The sequence below is a fragment of the Leucopleurus acutus genome, assembly GCF_964270905.1.
Source record: "Leucopleurus acutus genome assembly, chromosome: 8".
NCBI classification, from domain to species: domain Eukaryota; kingdom Metazoa; phylum Chordata; class Mammalia; order Artiodactyla; family Delphinidae; genus Leucopleurus; species Leucopleurus acutus.
The window spans coordinates 27,027,413-27,043,763 of record NC_139151.1 but is presented as its reverse complement, the minus strand read 5'-3'; the positions used below and the strand labels follow the sequence as shown (position 1 = coordinate 27,043,763).

At 36.4% G+C, this 16,351-nt stretch overlaps 1 protein-coding gene across 1 annotated transcript in view; it reads left to right on the top strand.

The window, feature by feature from the left end:
* The first annotated feature begins 6,094 nt into the window (after positions 1 to 6,094).
* CWF19L2 (CWF19 like cell cycle control factor 2) overlaps positions 6,095 to 16,351 on the top strand; it is a 195,461-nt gene continuing 185,204 nt past the window's right edge. Inside the window, exons 1-3 of the mRNA XM_082845542.1 lie at positions 6,095 to 6,197; positions 7,741 to 7,851; positions 8,592 to 8,714. Of these exons, the coding sequence (XP_082701668.1) occupies positions 6,105 to 6,197; positions 7,741 to 7,851; positions 8,592 to 8,714 (327 nt within the window). The 5' untranslated portion in view covers positions 6,095 to 6,104. The remainder of the gene's footprint in view (positions 6,198 to 7,740; positions 7,852 to 8,591; positions 8,715 to 16,351) is intronic.

Below are 16,351 nucleotides of genomic sequence, written 5' to 3'. Positions count from 1 at the left end.
AAGCCACCTTCACCCTGATACCAAAACCAGACAAAGACACTAACAAAAAAGAAAATTACAGGCCAATATATTTGATGAATATAGATGCAAAAATTCTCAACAAAATACTAGCAAACTGAATCCAACGACACATAACAAAGATCATACACCATGACCAAGTAGGATTCAACCCAGTTTCACAAGGATGGTTCAACATACAAAACTCAATCAATGTAATATACCACATTAACAAAAGAAAAGACAAAAACAACACGATCATCTCAATAAATGCAGAAAAAACATTTGACAAAATTCAACATCCAGTCACAGTAAAACTCTTACCAAAGTGGGAATGGAGGGAACATATCTCAACATAAAAGAAGCCATTTATGACAAACTCACAGCCAGTGTAATACTCAATGGTGAAAATCTGAAAGCCTTTCCGCTAAAATTTGGAACAAGACAAGAATGCCCACTCTCATCCCTTCTCTTCAACATAGTATTGGAAGTCCTACCTACATCAGCCAGACAAGAAAAAGAAATAAAAGTTATCCAAATTGGAAGGGAAGAGGTAAAATTATCACTATATGCAGGTGACATGATACTATATATAGAAAACCCTAAGGACTCCACACAAAAACTACTAGATCTAATAAATGAATTCAGCAAAGTAGCAGGATACAAGATTAACGTTCAGAAATTCGTTGCATTCATTTACACTAACAATAAAATATCAGAACAGGAATGTAAAAAAACAATACCTTTTAAGATTGCACCAAAAAAAAAAAAAAAGAAAACCTAGGAATAAACCTGACCAAGGAGGTGAAAGACTTATACACTGAGAATTATAAAACATTAGTAAAGGAAATAAAAGAGGACTCAAAGAAATAGAAAGATATCCCATGCTCTTGGATTGGAAGAATTAATATTGTTAAAATGGCAATACTACCCAAAGCAATCTACAGATTTAATGTGATTCTTATTAAACTAAAATATACAAGGGATTCTTGGAGAATGGGCTGATTTCAAGGCGTAGGCAGAGAAATGACATGATGAGCCTAGGTCATCTTCTTATACTAGAAAGTAAGGAAGCACTCAAAGAAAATGGAGGTATGTGGAAATGTCACAAAAACCAGCTTGGGGCTCTCACTGGCCAAACTGGGGCATCAAAATAAATTCTGATAATAATGTATTATTATCCCACTGAATAAAATTATGAATCTACTGAATGGAGATAGAAATCATGAGTCTATACTAATAAAAATGCATAATTTGGAAGTTTGATAATAAATTAGCATAGTTTCTATTGGGCTGCCCCCTGCAGGCCTGCAAGCCCTGTAATTACCCAGCCTCAAGACCAAGGAAAGAGCCTGAATTCAGTGACAAAGACATCAATGGTTTAATGGATAGAGGATCTTACAAAAGCAAAAGTGTCTTGGAGGGACACCCCACCATGGAAGGCAGATGGCAGACAGTATATGGGAGCAAACTTTGCTACCTGGGGAAGAAGGTGTTATCAGTTATAGGGGGAATTGACCTCAGCTTGGCTCATTGATTACCAGGGAAACCAGCAGAGGAGCACACCTCTCACCACCCCTTTGATAAACTATCATAGTGGAAATAGTTCTGATCTAAAGATTAGAATAATCACTAGCTAGGGTGGGGGTAAGTATGTAGGCATTTAATGATTAGGATCTAAGATTAATTGGGAAGTAGGGTGAGTAGGGTGTAGGTGAGGCAGGGACTGGTTGAACTGGGGATGTACAGAGAGCAAGAGAACAGCCATTTGGGGTGACCTGATCATGTAGTTTCAAAGAACTGTCTGAAAAATACTTATTAATTACAAAGGGAAAAGGAGTAACTTTATAGTAGAGAAGTTTGGCAGAAGCCTCTTTATTTAAATGATCAGGGTTAACATCACTAGTAATAGAACAAATGGAAATTCTGTGTTACCTGATAGGATACAATGAGAACACAGTCATACTTCTGTGATAGTTCTCTCCAAGATGCTTAACCTAAGTCTAACCACAAAGAAACCTCAGACAAATCTAAGCTGAGTGTCATTCTATAACAAAACTGTTCTGGAATCTTCATGACTCTTCCACGGTTAGTTGTGGTCATGTAATCTACTTCTGGTTCATTAAGATTTAAACAGAAGAAAATGGACAGGCTTTAGGAAAGTCATAATTTTTCTAATAAAAATGGGGTAGGCTTAGGTGTCATACACTTCTTGCCCTTTATTCTTCCCCCTTATTCCTATTTTTAATAGATGCAATGTACAGATGTGAAAGAATGGAACACACTCCTTGTGACTATAAAGACTTAAGTTACATACTAAGTGTTACAAAGCAGAAAAGGAGAAACAACATGGTTCCTGGACCAGCTACCTTTAGGTTCCTTATTACATTACGCTTTGTTTGATTAAACCATGGATTTCTATTGATGTGGCCAAATGCAAACTGGTAACAACAACTTGCTTTACCTTACTTTTCTATATCAACCTGTCTAGTTCCCCTCCCTGATGCCAGCATTTTTTGTTGGTAATTTTATTGGTTATTGTATTCACAAAGTAATTTATAGACAATTGATTTCTTTATGATGTTGAGCCTTCTTCAAGCACATGGTATGCCTCTTCATTTGTTCTAGTCTCTTCTGTGCCTTAAATAGGATTTAAAAGTTTCTGTTATATAATTTTGCATTTTTCTGCTATTATCACCAATTTTTTGACCCCACAACTGATGCAAGGGGTAAACAGATGCTTTTCTGAATCCCAAGAGAATCTGAAAGAGTGGAGTGACATTTGGGTTAATTATGACAAAAATCTGTCAAGTTGTTACCAATGAGGGTTCTTGGCCTTCCTTAATCAATAGATATTGATGATACTAGACAAGAAATTCAGACAAGGATTTTTGGGGGCTCCTGCTGCAGCATAAGGGGGCAAAAACAAGTAACAGTTTCTCTTGCTTGCTCACTGAGGAGGGAGGCAAGCTGGTTCCTTATGTGGGGTGAGGGTAGGGGTGGGTCCAGGGGTTGGGCTGGAGAGGTGGCTTGGGTGCTTTGCCCACCCCTTTGTTTATTCGGTTGCTCAAGGAGGTATTTGTCCAGCTGCAAGCACTGCAGCAAAGTGTCCCAGGTCCCAGGTCCCAGCCTGTCTCATTTCCAAGAGGAGTGATGCTGTAGCTGCCTGACGTCCACTCTCTTGGATGGATAGGACAGAGAAGTAGAAGAGGACAGAGAAAGGAGAAGTAGAGAGATATCAGGAGAGGGAAAGGGACAAAAGGGAGAGGGAAAGCATTGCCTGAATGAAGGTACTGAAGTCCTCAGGGGCCAGGAAGGCAGACTTACCAAACTTGGTGACACCCAAACAAGAGGTTCAGGTGGCCGCTTGACACCCATGGGAAAGCTGCATTCAGTGGTCCCAGAGATGCCCAGATTCTCTCCCAGGAAGGGGACAAATGCCCCACACTGGGTGCCACAAAGTCTGTTATTTACCAGGGTTCTTAGACTTCTTTAATTAATAGAAATTGATAAAAGGCCAGACAAATTCAGGCAAGGCTTTATTGGGGCTCCTGCAGCAGGAGGGGGCAAAAAGAAGTAGCAGATTCCCATGTTTGCTTGCTGAGTCTGGGGCGAGCTGTCTCCATCTATGGGGTGAGGGTAGGGGTGGGTCCAGGGGTCGGGCCAGAGGGGTGGTTTAGGTGGTTTGCCCACCCCTTTGCGCGTATGGTGTACAGGGGTCATGCTCATTACCCTGCTTTTGCTACTGGTACCCTACTTTTGCCTCCTGTTTTTGTTCCTGGCTCTTCAGAAGTGGCAGTTGGGTTTTAGTCTTTTTGTATCTTGTTGTCCATAATTTGCCCCAACTGTGCATGCACACAGTTATTTTTAGTCCCATGTAGTTTCTTTGTGTGTTGCTGGAGGAGACGTTTGTCCAGGTGCAAACACTGCAGCAAAGTGTCCCAGGTCCCAGACTGTCTCAAAGTCACAGTGGATTAAATATTTCAAGGTTAATTCATAAATTAAAATTCACTTTTCTGTAACAAAACTGCAATGAATACATCTATTTTGAATATCAAACAAGTAAACACTATATGTTTGAAGTTAAGATTTTCAGATAGGTGAAATAGAAACTCCTGGGAAAGCTTCTTGGAAACACAAATTCAGTTTTATGAAAACTTAAAATGAAGCATACTTACCTGATAAATGGAATATTGCCTGCCAAATCAGTAAACAAAGGATGTCACAGTCATCAGTGATTACAGCCACAGCCTATGGTGAGCTGCTGAATCCTGAGGGAACTCAGGAAGGAAAAGAAAACCTGCCATCTAGCAGCCATCAGACTATAGCCACTCCCCACGGAGAGCCCTGAGGAAACAGCATATGAAAACACAAGATATGGGCCCCAGATAGCTGAGGTGCATATCAAAGCAACGATTTCAGTGAGCCCAGACTCTTGCATCTCCCCATATATAGAAAAGCATTAAATTACTTAACTTGACATATGTGGTTTTCTTTAATTAATAATCTTTTGACTTTCAGACTACCTGCCCCTTGTTGCAAAACTCCTATATATCCTGGCTCCCTGCTTCGCCTCCTCGGAGCAGTTCTCTCAGGGTTACTTGAGATGCTGCCTCCCAGGCTTGAAGTCCTAAAATTCCCACCAAATAAAACATAACTCTCAACTTTTAGGCTGTGAATAATTTTTTAGTCGATATACTTCAATCTGTTTTATGTTAACTATTTATAATGTTTTTAAGGTATCTAGTTTGTTATTATTCTCCAACCTTCTTCTTTATCTTTGTGATTATATATAAGCTCGGTGTTTTATAGTCTCAAAGCACTTGATTAATACTTTAGAATGTCTTATTCTTCATGGAACTTAAAGTTCTATGTTTGGGAGATGTTGCCAAAAAACCTTGGCTCTCTGTGCACGGATGCTGAACAGAATACAGAGACAGAGACTTTGGAGGATAGAGAGATGGCTTTATTCCTCTGCCAGGCAGAAGGGAAGACATGGCAGGTTAGCACCTCAAGAACTGTGCCCCCCTGGCATTCTTTTTCTCCTTGCATTTTTTCAAAACAGTCATAGCTGGCATTAGGCAGCCTGGTAATTGGGTCCTTTTGTCTCTGGTTTATAGGCCAGCGACCTTCTTTCTGAAGCCAAAAGCTACAGGGGGTGATTTGTTACAAGGGAGCATAGTAAATGTAAACACCAGGAGGAGGATGTAATTTACACAAAGTTAGGGAGTGATAGGTTAGCTTTGTGAAGTACAAATCTAGTTACAGACACTACAGATTAGTAACAGTTAAAATAAAATAAGGGGTGATTAGCTCTTTCAGGCCAGGTTATGTTTCTTCTCTAGCCTGTTCACTGTTCCCTTTATTTTCCTTGTTCTCAGGAGAGGGAAGAAAACCCCTCACTTCTATTTTTATTGTAGCATAAAACAGGAACACACAAATAGGTAATTGCACACTGTAATGAAAAATGCTTGAGTGAATAAGTATGAACAAATAATATGTCAGAAAAAATGTTACACTTTAAATAAGCTCGTAGAAATTATGAAGTGCAATGCAAAATTCACATGACGTTTTCATATACTGTACTTTACAAAAGTCCACCAAAGCAAAACATTGACTCTTCAAAGCAATTTTGCCCTCCTGCTACCTTGCATTGCCTTTCTGGCCAACCTTCCTTCGTTCCATTCCTCCTGCACAGGGAAACCTCTTTGGCGGGAAGGGCGCTTCGGTGGAAATCTTTGAAAGGTGCGGATTTAACCTCCCCGAGTGTCTAACTTACTGCGGAGATTTTAAGAGGAGATAGCTGATAGCTGAAAATGCCGTCAGAACCTTGCAAAACGCGTAACAAATGTACACCTACACCAGTCCTGCTCAGCGCAATCTCAATATACGAAGGTGGGCAATTCCCCGGCTAAATCTTCCTGCTTCCTCTAAAACCACGGGTTAGACAATTTACCCGAATAGTAAGCAACAATCAGATCTGCGCATGCTCTGCTGGTGGACAGCGCCCCTCCTCCTCCTAGTCGGAAGTCCCGGTTTGTTTAGTAAATTACGACAGTCGTAAACTGAGATTTTTGTGACGGCTTCCCAACTTTACGACAATCACTATGGCGGCTGCCGGTGGTGGGTTTGAAAATGCGAGGGTCGTCGACGAGCGTAAAGAACAGACTCGGATTTCCAGGACCGAGGTGTTGGGACAGGTACCTCTGTTTGGGGGCTTCGTGAACCATTTAGAATTGAGAGAGTGGAGGCTTTCTGGGAGCCAGGCCTCTGGTTCTCTTGCCTCCCCGCAGCCTTGGTATCTCACCTTACCTGGTTGTGTGGGGGTAGATGTCTCCCTTTGGAATGCCCGCAAATTCTTGGGTATTTTCTGCCTCCTAGATGCTCTGGCAGGCTCCAGTTGCTCATACTCTTTTCAGTAAGACTTGTTTATTTCCTCTGAATTTCCATATCTTTTAAATCATCCATTCTTGACATTTCTATCACCTGATCACCTGAGCTGCGCACTTTCGAAGAACTCCGCCACTTACAATGACTCTCTCTGCGTTTTATATAGTCTCAATCCTCGCTCTTGCTATATCTGAAATGAAATTTTCCGTTTCCAGGAACACATGTAAGCCTTGTCAGAGTAGACCGTTTCATTCTCCTTTTAAACTATTTATATCAGTTATTGGCTTATTGTAAATACTTACTGATGCAAACAAGGATTGAGACAAGAGACCCAGAGAATTCAGCACTTCGAAAAAGGTTGAGAAGCATTCTATTTCTCATTAAGATTGAGATGGGGTAGAGGTAACATAAAGAATGCAGGAAGTAAACTGTACTATTGAATTATCTGACAAGATGTAAGAAGTGTGGCAATGAAGGGGAAAAGTTGTAGTTGGAGAGCAATGTAAGGTGAAACAAGTGATGGATTTTGTTTTAAGCTGGAACAGTTTAAAACGAGTTTAAATGCAGACGAGAAGGAGCCGGTATACAGACAGGAAGGAGAAGGTGTAGCGACTACAGCCAGATTTACAGGGGAAGAGAGGGCAATAAGTCTTAGGTGAAAGGTTGGTGTTGTTCCCTGATTTCAGCATATGTAATATACGTGTATAATAAATATCCTTCATCCTTGTCTCTGATATTTCAGGCAGTTTTTGGAGAGAGTAGGGTTTGTGATAAATTGTATAGTAGAGCTACGTACAGAGGTTTGAGAAGGACCAACCCCAGCTTTGAAATTTGGGGGAAGAATAAAAAGGCAGGAACAACTTCCTAGAAAGATCTTACTTTATTTGACTGTTGTTGAAAGATGAATAAAAATTAGCAATATAATCATTTGTTTTTAGAAAGGTGATTCTTCCTGAAGCATTTTGGGGGTGTTGGTAGAGGAGTTTGGGCACTGCAGACTGAAGGTGTGGAGGTCAGTCCCCAAATAGTTACAAAAGTGTCAGGCAGTATCAGTGCGATAGTGAAGGGAAAAGAGATTCAAGTCATATTTGAGGTAGGGAGCTTAGGGAGAGGGAAGGGTCTACAGTAGGTCCCCGGATTCTGTCTTTGATTGGTGGCTCATTTCACTAGAGATTGGTAATTGGTAATGCAATTGGTAATGTGGAAGGAGAGTTTTTTGTTTAAATCTTTCTTATACTTTGGTAGAAGCAAATTCCTGGTAAGCCTTATATGAAAGAGGGAGAAGTTTTTGTTTTGCTTTTTTGTGAAAGGCAAGTGGATCAATTGTTAATTTTTCTTTTTTCACTGTTTTAGGCTAAAGCCAATTTTGAAAAGGAAGAAAGGTGTAAAGAACTTAAACGACTTTGGGGTAAGGAAACATGGATGCTACCTGATGTGAATAAGCGACTTGAACAAATCTCACAGGTGAATACTAACAGGCTTACTTGATGTAAGCTTATCTGTCTTTTTTTTTCTTTTTGTACTTATTCAAGTTAATATTGGAGGAGTAACTTTATAGACTATTTTTGCAAGTTACAGAATGAATATCACATAGTTGGCATTACTGAATATTTTCTCTCTCTGGCCAAATAATATTTTGGACATAATGACATTGGAAAGATTTTGTTAGTTGAGTTGGCTGGTAGAAAGCTTAGCTTCAAATTTCTAGCCCACTTGTGGCAAGTTTATGGATCTAAAAAGTTATGCGTTTTAAGCTTAATGTCATGCTTTTATTTCTTTTTCTTTTTTTTTTAGGGGGATTGTCTCAATCCTTGTTTTCTCTTCCCACAGTTTATGCTATCTTGTTGTATTTTATGTGGCTAGTAATCTTCTATAAATTCTTTTGGGCCTATTGAAGGAGATACACACACATGTATGTCTGTGCATATATGTGTTTATTTGATTATATCTGTCAATGTATCTACAAATAAAACTTCCCTCATATTTTTCTAAGAAATTTTAGCTATATGATTTATTAGTAGTGGCATATATTATAGAAGTATGGTAAAGTTTTTTAGAAGAAATTATTTATTTAGTCATATTCCTTGTTTCCTTTCATGAAAGATTTAAAGTTTTTTGGAATATAGAGGTTTCTTTTCCTCAAAATACTTCCTTTTAAAGTAAGCTAAACTAAATTCTTACCTTTTAAACATGATTATTTATAGGAACACTCTGTGAAGAAAAAGAAGAAAAAAGACAAACATTCAAGAAAAGTAAAAAAAGAGAAGAAAAAAAAGAACAAGAAACAAACGTGTGAAAAAAACAATGAGTCAACTGACAGTTCATCAGTAAGTATGTACTAAAACTAACCAAAGCAGCTACTTGAGAAAATTGTATTTAGAGGAGCAACATATGGGAACCTAAAATATATATGAGAACTTAGATAATATTATTAGTTAGGATATGAAAATGCCTGGGAGACATCTACTTGGAGGTGTCCAGGAAATGGTAGAAATATGGATCTTAGGTTATAGATAAAGGTAAGAGGATGGAGATACATTTTGAGAATCATTGCTCATTGAAGCCATTAGAATGGATGAATTGCCTAGGGTAATTGAAAAGAAAGAAGAATACCGATACTGAGGAGCCAGACAGAAAATAAAGGATATTAAGTAGAAGTAGTTGGAAAATTAGGAGAAGCAGGAAAGAGTAGTACTGTAAAATAAGGGAAAAGAGTGCCAAGATATTTCAGAGTCTGTTACTTCTGTTTGCTTTTCATAGAAATTAACATTTAAGTCTTTAAAATAGGTTGTATTTATATATTTATCTTTGGGACAAAAAGGAAGAGAATGCTGGGTCTGCTTTGTCTCTAGCCAGGTCTGGGGTGAGAGGACTCACAGAGGATAGGAATGCAGGCCAAACCCTCATGCTTATTTTCAGGAAGAGAAAGGTATGTTGTGCTTAGTGAGTGATGAGCTAGAGATGTTTAGGGATAATTGGACTCATAGGTACGATCTTCAGAGGATTATACTCTCAGTTGAATCATCATGTTTGACAATCTGGCCTTCTTGTAGTTTCAGAAATTAAATTTTTGGCAGTGTACCCTGAGATGATAATTGGCTCATGAAAGCCTATCTTATTTGAGAACGCAGTATCTTAATTCATAGTGAGAAATACACCTGGATAGTTTTATTGACTATCCAGCATATTTTGTAATGGTAGGAATATTATATAGAAAAAACATTTGTTTGGAATATAACTCAGCACAGAGGGAGTTAGAAAATCTTAATGAGAAAAGAAGATAGAGGTACTTTTTCCACAATTGTGGGATTGAGTTGCTGACCCCATTGAGAATCTGATAAAAGTGATCTTTTCTTCAAAAAGAAATTTATATACAAAGTTGTTTATTTCAGGGGAGTTTGTAAAACTCCCAGGAGTTTACACAAGGATCACAGGTTAAGAATCCTCATTCCATGGGGATATATCTGCCAGGGCAACTAAACATTTATGTCAATTGATTAAGGGCACTTGCTTCCCTTTATTAGAGACACACTGTCCTGTTCTTTGTTGTTCTTGTTGCTATTGCTGTTCTTCTCTGCAACATACATAAGTCTTTTTGTTGCAATATATAGCATGTACATTTATACATACCTATTAAGTTGTATAACATATACCTTAGAGAGAGTAGTTTGAATGAATGCTCAGTGCCCACATCACACTGAAGTTGATTGAAGAAGAACAGAGAAACTTATACTGACAGTGAAGGGTAGGAAAGACAGAATGATAGCTAGGGGAATCAGGTTGGTTGGGAGGTCTTTTTGAGAAAATGTTTTTAGGAAGAGAGGGATAAATATTGCTGAGGAGAATGCTAAGTTTGGGTGAGCAAGCTTCCAGGGGAAGGGGTAAGCTTAGATGGGAAGTAGGATCACCTTCTCTTCTGAGCTAGAGGGAAGTAGTAAAGATGTATACAAATACAGATAAATAAGGAGGAGGTAGCAGATAAATAAGAAGGGGAGCAGATTATTGATGGTGTTTCTGCTTGATGTTCTCTGTTTCCTTTGTGAAGTAGAAGGTAAAATCATCATCTGAGATGACAACTTGGGAGTAGAAGTAGGATGGAGGGACTGAGGAAATAGTATAGATTTGAAACAACTTTGCTTAGGTAATAAAAGAAGCAAATGAATTGCTGGGAACCATTGAGGATCCATGTGAGGCTGGAAAGCATATCTTGACTGTCAGGGTTTCTATTTTTTTTTTTTTTCTTTTAACTTTTAAAATGAGCTTTACTGAGGTATAATTTATATATAATAAAATAATCCTATATTAATTGTACTATTTAGTGAATATACCTTTTTAACTGTCAGTTAAGATAGCATTTCCATTCCCCATAAAGTTCTTCATGGCTCTTTGCAATCAGTTCCTCCTCACCCTCTCTCCTCCTCCACTCTGGGATAGATCTGCTTTAGCACACTATAGATTAGTTTTCGCTGTTCTAGAATTTCATATGAATATTCATATATGGTTGACTCTTGAACAACACGGGTTTGGACTGCACAGGTTCATTTGTACGTGGATCCTTTTCGAGGAATATGTACTATAGTACTGCACGATCTACAGTTGGTTAGTTGAATCTGCGGATGTGGAACCATAGATATGGATGGCCAACTGTAAAGTTACACGTGGATTTTCCACTGCACGGAGGATCAGCACCCCTAACCCCCACATTGTTCAAGGGTCAACTGTAATATGATCCTTTTTGTGTCGGGCTTCTTTGGCTTTACATAATGTTTTTGCAACTCACGTAATTGCATGTATCAGTATTTCCTTTCTCTTATTGCTATATTCCAGTGTATGAATATACCATAATTTGCTTATCTGTCTTATCTGTTCAAAGTCATTTGGGTGGTTTTTTAGTTTGCGCTAGTATGAATAAAGCTACTGTGAATGTTTGTGTACAAGTCATTTGGTGGACATGTTTTTCTCTTGGAAGAATGCCATAGTTTTCCAAAGTGTTTGGACCATTTTACACCTACCAGCAATATATGAGAATTCCAGTTATTCTGCACCTTTGCAAGCACTTGGAATTTTCAGCCTTTGTACTTTTTTGACCATCCTACTATGTGTAGTAATATTTCATGTGATATTTCCCTGAACACCAGTGATGTAGAGCATTACTTTAAGTCTTTATTGGCCATTCTGTTTTCTTTTATGAAGTCCAATTTATTAATTATTTTCTTTTATCATTAATTTTTCGTAGTTACTGCTTTTGGTGTCCTAATTTTTGCACATCTCAAGGTTGTGAAGATTTTCTCCTGTGTTTTTTTCAAGAAGTTTTGTAGCTTTGGCTTTTTCGTTTATCAGCGATTCATTTTGAGTTAATTTTTGCTTATGGTATGTAGTAAGTGTCAAATTTCAGTTTTTCCACGTGGATTTCCACTTGTTCCAGCATCATTTGTTGAGAAGGCTAACCTTTCTTTGTTGAATTACTTAGCCTCCTTTGTTTTAAATACAATTGAGCATATATATTTGTGGGTTAATTTCTAGACTCTGTTCTGTTCCCTTGGCTTGTATGTCTCTCCTTGGCCAGTAAATAAACTGTTGAAATTACTGCAAGTTTAGGATAAGTCTTGGAATAAGGTAGTATAAGTTCTATGATTTTGTTCTTTTTGAAAATTGTTTGCTACTCTAAGTTCTTTGCATTTTTAAAATAAATTTTAGAATCAGCCTATCACTTTCAACAAAAGTATGTACTGATATTTTGATTGGAATTGTTTTGCATCAATAGATCAATTTTGGGAGAATTAATATCTTAAAATAGAGAGTCTTCCAACCCATCATGCATGTGGTATATCTCTCCATCTCTTTAAGTCTTCTTTAATTTCTCTCACAGTGTTCTGGAATTTTCAGTGTAGAGGTCTTACTATCATCTTTTGTTATATTTTTTATATTTTATTTTCTTGGGGTGCTGTTGGAAATGGAATGAAAAAAATAAATTTTATTTTTTGTGTATTTGCAGCTAGCGTGTACGTTTACAGTGGATTTTTGTATATTTACCTTGTATCTTGTCACCTTGCTAAATTCACAAGTACTAGTGTTAGATTTTTTTGGTTGATTCTTAGTACATGATTATATTATGTGTGAATAAAGACACTTTTTTTTCTTTCCGATCTCTAAGTGTTTTATCCCATTTGTTAATTTTTTGTTATTTTATTTCACTTGCTAGGCCTTCAATATAGTGTTGAATAGAAGTGGTGAGAGTGGACATCCTTACCTGTTCTTTATCTTAAGTGGAAAGCATTTATCTTTCACCTTTAAGCATGATGTTAGCTGTGGGCTTTTCATGTATGCCCTTTTAGACTGAGTAAATTCTCCTCTATTTTTATTTTTTTCTAAGAGTTGGTGTCTTGAATAGCATTGGATTTTGTCAAATACTTTTTCTGCATCTATTTATATAATCATATGATTTTTCTCCTTTATTCTGTTAGTATGGAGAATTACATTGGTTGATTTTTGAATGTTACAGCAACCTGAATTTCTGGGATATACTCTATTTGGTTATTTTTGTTTAATTATAAAATATTTTATTTATATATACTTACAAGCACATTTTATTTTATATATATTTTTTCTGATATGATTTGCTCACAATTAGTTGAGAATATTTGCATCTGTGTTTATGAGGGGTATTGGTTTTGTTGTAAGGGTAATGCTGGCCTCACGTATGAATTAGGAAATGTTCCCTGTTCTTCCATTTGTAGAAGAGTTTGTGCAGGATTGGTGTGATTTCTTCCTTAAAGGATTGTTAAAACTCACTAGTCAAACTGTTTGGGCCTGGAGTTTTCTTTGTGGGATGCTTAAAGCACACATTTAATTTCTTTAATATCTGTATTAAATGTTTTCTCTTTATTCTTGAGTTAGTTTTGGAATTAAGGTTTGCAAGGAATTTGTTTATTTCATCTAAATTTTTGAATTTATTGTCATAATATTGTAATATTCCTTTATTGTCCTTTTAATGTCTGTTGAGTCTGTAGTTATGTCCCCTCTTTCATTCCTGATTTTGGCTATTTCTATTTTCTCATTGTTTCCTTTAGAATAGTTTTAGGTTTATCAATTTTATTAATCTTTTCAAAGAATTGCCTTTTAGTTTCATTAATTTTCTAGTTGTGTATTTTCTATTTTATTGATTTCCACTCTCTTTTTACTGTTTCTTTCCTATTAGCTATTTTGTATTTAATTTGCTCTTCTTTTTCTAGCTTCCTGAAGTGGGTTGTGTAGGTCTTTGATTCTAAATCTTTCTTATTTTCGAATGAGTATTTAATCTACAATTTTTTCTCCTAACATTGTTGTATCTCCATCTAACTAATTTTGATGTGTTATGTTTTCATTGTCATCTTTTCAAAATATTTTCTAATTGATTTTGTTACTTTTTTTAAACTTACAGACTATATATGTGTTTAAAATTTTCCAGGTATTTGTGGATTTAACCAGTTTTGTTTTTGACTTCAAATTTAATTCTATTGTTGTCACAAAACATACTCTGTATAATTTAGTTTTAAAAAAAATCATAGAGACTAATTTTATGGCCTAGCCTATGCTCTATCTTGGTGAAAATTCCTTATGTAATTGAAATGAATGTATATTCAGCTGTTGTTAGTTGTAGTGTTCTGTGAATGTCAACATGGGAAAGTTTATTCATAGTGTTAAGTCATCTGTATTCTTGCTGATTTTCTGTTTTCCTCTTCTCTCAGTTACTGAGAGAGCAGCAGTAAAATCTGTGTTGTGGATTTGTCTTTTTCTTCTTTCAGTTTTGTCAGTTTTTGCCTTATGTATTTTGAAGTCTTGTTAGATACATACACATTTAAGATTGTTGTATCTCCTTGATGAATTGATGATTATATTATGAAATGTTCCTCTTTATTTCTGGTAATATTCTTCTTTAAGGTCTACTTTTGTCTCATAGTAATAAAGCCTTTTCTGACTTTTTGTTTTCATGGTGTATTTATTTTTATTCTTTTAGTTTTAATGTATCTGTTTATTTTATATTGAAAGTATTTCTTGTGGACAGTCTGTGTTTGGGGCTTGCTTTTTTATCTAGCTTATCAGTTTCTTCCTTTTAAATTAGAGGATTTTCTCCACTATATAATATGACAGCCATATTGACTAACATTTCTGGTAAAAATTTACTGAAGTTATATCAGGTTGAAAGTTCATTTCTTCAGGGTCACTAGCCAGATTTTTTAAGTGTTTGTAGACACACATGGCTAGGTTAGTGGCTACCATATTGGGCGGTGTAGGTATAGAAAGATCCTATTAGATAGTGCTGGTTTAGATTATTAATGTTTAATGTAATTACAGGTATGTTTGAGTTTGTCTGCCATCTTGCTTTCCCTTTTCTATTTGTCCCATTTATTTTTTCTCTTCCTAGCTTCATTTGGGTTAGTTGGTTTTATTTTAGTGTTCTTATTTGTTTATTCATTCATTGATTCATTCTATGTTTTTTTAGTTGAATGAAAGATTTTTAAAATTTTGTAGTGCCTTATACTTTTCAAAAGTTTCACAGACATGATTTAATATAATCCCATAATAACCCTTAATTTTAATCCCCTGTGCCTATATTGCCCCTTTCCCCTTCTCTCTCCCCACTGTTAACTACTGGTTTACCCTCTATATCTGTGAGTCTGCTTTCTTTTTGTTTTATTCACTAGTTTGTTTTATTTTTAGATACCACATATAAGTGATATTTGTCTTTCTTTGTCTCACTTACTACTTCACTTAGCATAATGCTTTCCAGGTCTGTCCATGTTGTTGCAAATGGCAAAACTTCATTCTTTTTTATGGCTGAGTAGTATTCTGTTCTATTATATATATATATATATGCCATATCTTTATCCATTCATCTGTTGGTGGACATTTCAGTTGCTTCCATACCTTGGTGATTGTACATAATGCTGCTCTGAACATTAGGGTTCATGTATCTTTTTGAATTAGTGTCTTTGTTTTTTGGGGGTATATACTTGGGAGTGGAATTGCTAGATCATATGGTAGTTGTATTTTTAGTTTTTTGAGAAACCTCCATACTGTTTTCCACAGTGGCTGCACCAGTTTACATTTCACCAACAGTGTAGCATGGTTCCCTTTTCTTCACATCCTTGTCATTTGTCATTTGCGTTCTTTTTGATGATAGCCATTCTGACAGGTGTGAGGTGATATCTCATTGTGGTTTTGATTTGCATTTCCCTGATAATTAACGATGTTGAGTATCTTTTTGCCCATCAGCCATCTTCATTTCCTCTTTGGAAAAATGTCTGTTCAGTTCTTCTGCCCATTTTTTAAATGGGTTATTTGTTTTTTTGATTACGAGTTGTATGAGTTGTTTATATATGTGGGGTATTAACCCCTTTCAGTCATATCATTTGCAAATATTTTCTCCCATTCAGTAGGTTGTCTTTTCGTTTTGTCAGTTGTTTCCTTTGCTGTGCCAAAGATTTTAAGTTTAATTAGGTCCCATTTATTTACTTTTGATTCTGTTTCCTTTGCTTTAAGAGACGGATCCAAAAATATATTGCTGTGATATATGTCAGAGTGTTCTGCCTATGTTTTCTTTTAGGAGTTTTATAGTATAGGTCTTATATTTAGGTCTTTAATACATTTTGAGTTTATATTTGTATACGGTGTTAGAGAATGTTCTAATTTCATTCTTTTATGTGTAGCTGTCCAGTTTTCCCAGCACCACTTATTGAAGGGACTGTCTTTTCTCCATTGTATATTTTTGCCTCCTTTGTCATAGATTAATTGACCATAGGTGTGTGGGTTTATTTCTGGGCTCTCTATCCTGTTGCATTGATCTATGTGTCTCTTTTTTTTGGTGCCAGTGCCGTACTGTTTTTATTACTGTAGCTTTGTAGTATAATCTGAAGTCTGGAAGCATGATTCCTCCATCTCTGTTCTTCTTTCTCAAGATAGCTTTAGCTATTCAGTGCCTTTT